The sequence below is a fragment of the Rhagoletis pomonella genome, unplaced genomic scaffold, assembly GCF_013731165.1.
Source record: "Rhagoletis pomonella isolate Grant_MI unplaced genomic scaffold, Rhpom_1.0 Rhpom_scaffold_00003, whole genome shotgun sequence".
NCBI classification, from domain to species: domain Eukaryota; kingdom Metazoa; phylum Arthropoda; class Insecta; order Diptera; family Tephritidae; genus Rhagoletis; species Rhagoletis pomonella.
In genome coordinates, this window is record NW_023458557.1 from 67,784,142 (window position 1) to 67,787,507 (window position 3,366).

Here is a 3,366-nt window from a genome sequence, read left to right on the forward strand (position 1 = left end):
TAAAATTTACGAAGAAAATTGGCCAGAAAATAAGAAATTATATTAAATATATTTCGGAGAGCCTGCCGATAAAGATCTTTTTGTTTATTTTATTTTAACATCAACGAAGGAGGAAACAAGGGAACATGAGACATTACTACAAACATATGAAGTATAAATACGGGGAGGATACATGCATGAACCTAAAGCATTATAGCAAACAAAAACAAAAACTAACAAGACTAACAACACAACTAAAATTCTTACTGGAATGCAGAAAATACGATATAATACCCAACCACTTGACAAATGCAGCAACGAGAATTACAATAGAAACCACATCACCAAATATAAAGCAACAAATAGAGAAGGCGAAACGATTATTTCTCAAAAAATTACTGAACATAGAAATCACACAGACAAATATAAACATAAAATCTACAAGAGACCAAATGGGGTATACTGAACGACAATTAAAGCGCAACCTTAGTGAAATCGATTTAAACTCTTTCTTTTCCGACCAAACCCTTCTAAGCCAGAGAGTTGCAAAAGAACAGGAAACAATACAAGCACAAAAATTGGAGAGGCTAAAATATAAACAATTACAAAATCTGGGTATCTGTGTAAACAGCGACTGGTTCGTAAACAAAACCAACATACATTTTCCCGAAGAAGTGAAATGGTTGCTCTCTCTCGGTAGGAAATTTACAATTCCTACAACAAGTACCAGTCTGCAGCCGATAAAAATTATTGCCGAAATGGAACAAATAATACACCAAATAGAGGATGAGAGAACAAAAGAAATGGAGAGAAGCAGGCTAAGCAACAGAATATTGCAATACAAACGGCAATCAAAACATAACCCAGTGGAAAAATTCATACTTCACACTTTCGACAAAACTAAAGCCTTTTTACAAAAACACAAGGAGGACATTATTATAACAGACTCAGACAAAGGAAACAAAACAGTAGCAATATATAAAACAGATTATAGGGAAAAAATGAATAGCTTGCTAGGAGACAAAAACACATATAGAATAGCAAGAAATGATCCAACAAATGCACTACAAAAACAGAATAATAAATTGGTCGGCGAACTTTACAAAAACAAAAATATAAATATTAAAGAAAAGAAACAACTTACCTGCACCGCAGCGACTGCGCCTCGGCTCTATGGTTTACCAAAAATCCATAAACCGAACTTACCCCTACGTCCTATAGCGTCATCTGTCAGTGTCCCGTGTTATGGTCTGTCAAAATTTATTGGAAAATTCTTAGGTGACTTAACGTCGGAGGACTACAACATACGAAACTCATTGAGACTGAAAGAAAGATTAGAGAAGGTGCGTATATGTGAAGAGGACTTATTAGTATCATTTGACGTGGTGTCATTATTCACCAACATTCCCACATATCTAGCCATCAAAATAATAATGAGCAAATTCAGTCAAATTATGTCTAGAACAAACATACCAAAAAACAAGTTTTTGGATCTCTTAAACTTCTGTCTTAAAGATAACAATTATTTCATGTACGATGACAAAATATACACACAAAGTTTTGGGATGCCGATGGGTAATCCCCTCTCCCCGACTATAGCAGATATAATCATGGACGACTTATTGGATAATACAATCTCGGAATTAAAGAAACTTCACAACATTGACATCAAATTCATAGTTAAGTACGTGGACGACATCTTCGCGATAGTGAAACGAAACGACGTAGATATTATTCTGAAAACATTAAACCGGTACCACAACAAGCTGCAATTTACTATTGAAAGAGAGGAAAATTTCAAGATCCCCTTTTTAGACGTCCTCATCCATAGAAAAAATGACGAAATATTACTTGACTGGTACTCCAAGCCTATATCATCTGGACGAATAATAAATTTTCTGTCCTCGCAACCCATGAAATATAAAATTAACGCAGCAAAAAATTTGATAAATAAAATACTGACCATAAGCCACAAACAATTTTTAGATGAAAACACAAAGAAAATCTACAAAATCCTCACAAACAACAATTACCCCAGTCACCTTATAAAAACTCTAATAGAACAAAAATTAACAGAAGTAAACAACAAAGAAAATAAAATAACACCCACCGCAACAACAACTGAAACAAAACAATACTTTAGCGTTACATACATACCTAAGTTGACGGACAAATTCAACCACAACATAAACGAACATAAGAAAAACATAACTCTGGCGTACAAGTCAAATCGCACACTGTCCACAATCTTCACGAAAACTAAAAGCCCGATCGAAACCTACCAACAAAGCAACGTGGTGTACGAAGTGAAATGCATGGGAGGAGAAAATGTAGACTGCAACAAAATATATATAGGTACAACGAAAAGAACACTGGGAATCCGTTTAGCAGAACACGAAGCGGACATAAGAAAGGAAAAGAAAAACACAGCACTCGCACAACATATGTTAGAAAACAGTCACACAGCTGATCTTGCAAACGCCAGAATAATAGATGTAGAAAAGAGAGAGAGGACAAGATACACACTAGAGAGCCTTCGCATATTAGAGAATAGAAAAAGAACGATGAATACAAAAGAAGACACAGATGATATTGCGGCTACTTATTTATTATGTTTGTGACAAGAAAATCAGTATGACAAGTGTACCAAACGATAATGGTACAATGCTCTAGCTTTTAAGTGTTTATGTTTTAGTGTTTATATGTTTATGTGTTTATATGTTAACAAATATACGTATATGAAAGTAAGTGTATATATTTGCTGCGTGATAAATTCAAATATTGAGACTTTATTAACTACATGTTCAATGTAACTTTTGTTCCTAATTGTTTTTGTTTGTATCTTCTTTTGTTTGTTAATTTAAAATAAAGATTGGCCCCTGAGGATGCTAAGGAGTTTAGCGAAACGTAGGGCAAAGCAGTGAAGAAAAAACGTTGTTTTTACTTGCACTAATCACCAACTAGGCCAAAGAAGCTCATCAAAATTAATATAATCTTTTTATATTACATACGTCCATAAGTGTGGAGTTACAAAAAAAGATGTTTTTATTATTGTACTCGTTTTTACTAACTTTTTAAAGAGAGGTGTGTATGTTGTCTCGAATACGATTTGCTATGGAAGGATAAGCTTTGTTCTTCCCCTCTTCTTGACGGCTTTCAAAATCGAATTCATTTGCGTTCGAGTTTTCCACTCTGTTCTAAATGCAATTGTTGTGGAGTGCTCAAACAACGTTTATAATTTCACTGGCTTTAAGCGGTGAGAATACAGTACAAGATGAATTCCTTATAATTCTTCACTCATCTGAAAGGAGTCAAACATGTCTCTAAATCTCCGCCTTTGAACTTTCGCATCAGCAATCTGGGACTCGTTCTCCTCTTCAAGCAATA

At 34.4% G+C, this 3,366-nt stretch overlaps 2 protein-coding genes across 3 annotated transcripts in view; both read left to right on the forward strand.

Annotated features, from left to right (window-relative positions):
• Positions 1 to 3,366, forward strand: part of LOC118735397 (transcriptional regulator ATRX-like) — a 101,676-nt gene that overhangs the window by 93,958 nt on the left and 4,352 nt on the right. The window lies entirely within an intron of this gene.
• On the forward strand, positions 19 to 2,969 carry LOC118735398. The gene is made up of 2 exons (XM_036465121.1): positions 19 to 2,723; positions 2,851 to 2,969. Exon 1 carries the CDS (start codon positions 126 to 128, stop codon positions 2,598 to 2,600), a length of 2,475 nt encoding a protein of 824 aa, XP_036321014.1. The 5' UTR covers positions 19 to 125; the 3' UTR covers positions 2,601 to 2,723; positions 2,851 to 2,969.

What these genes read in the sequence shown, in the direction of transcription:
- LOC118735398 (XM_036465121.1), top strand. Translation starts at nt 126, where the DNA reads ATGAGACATTACTACAAACATATGAAGTATAAATACGGGGAGGATACA.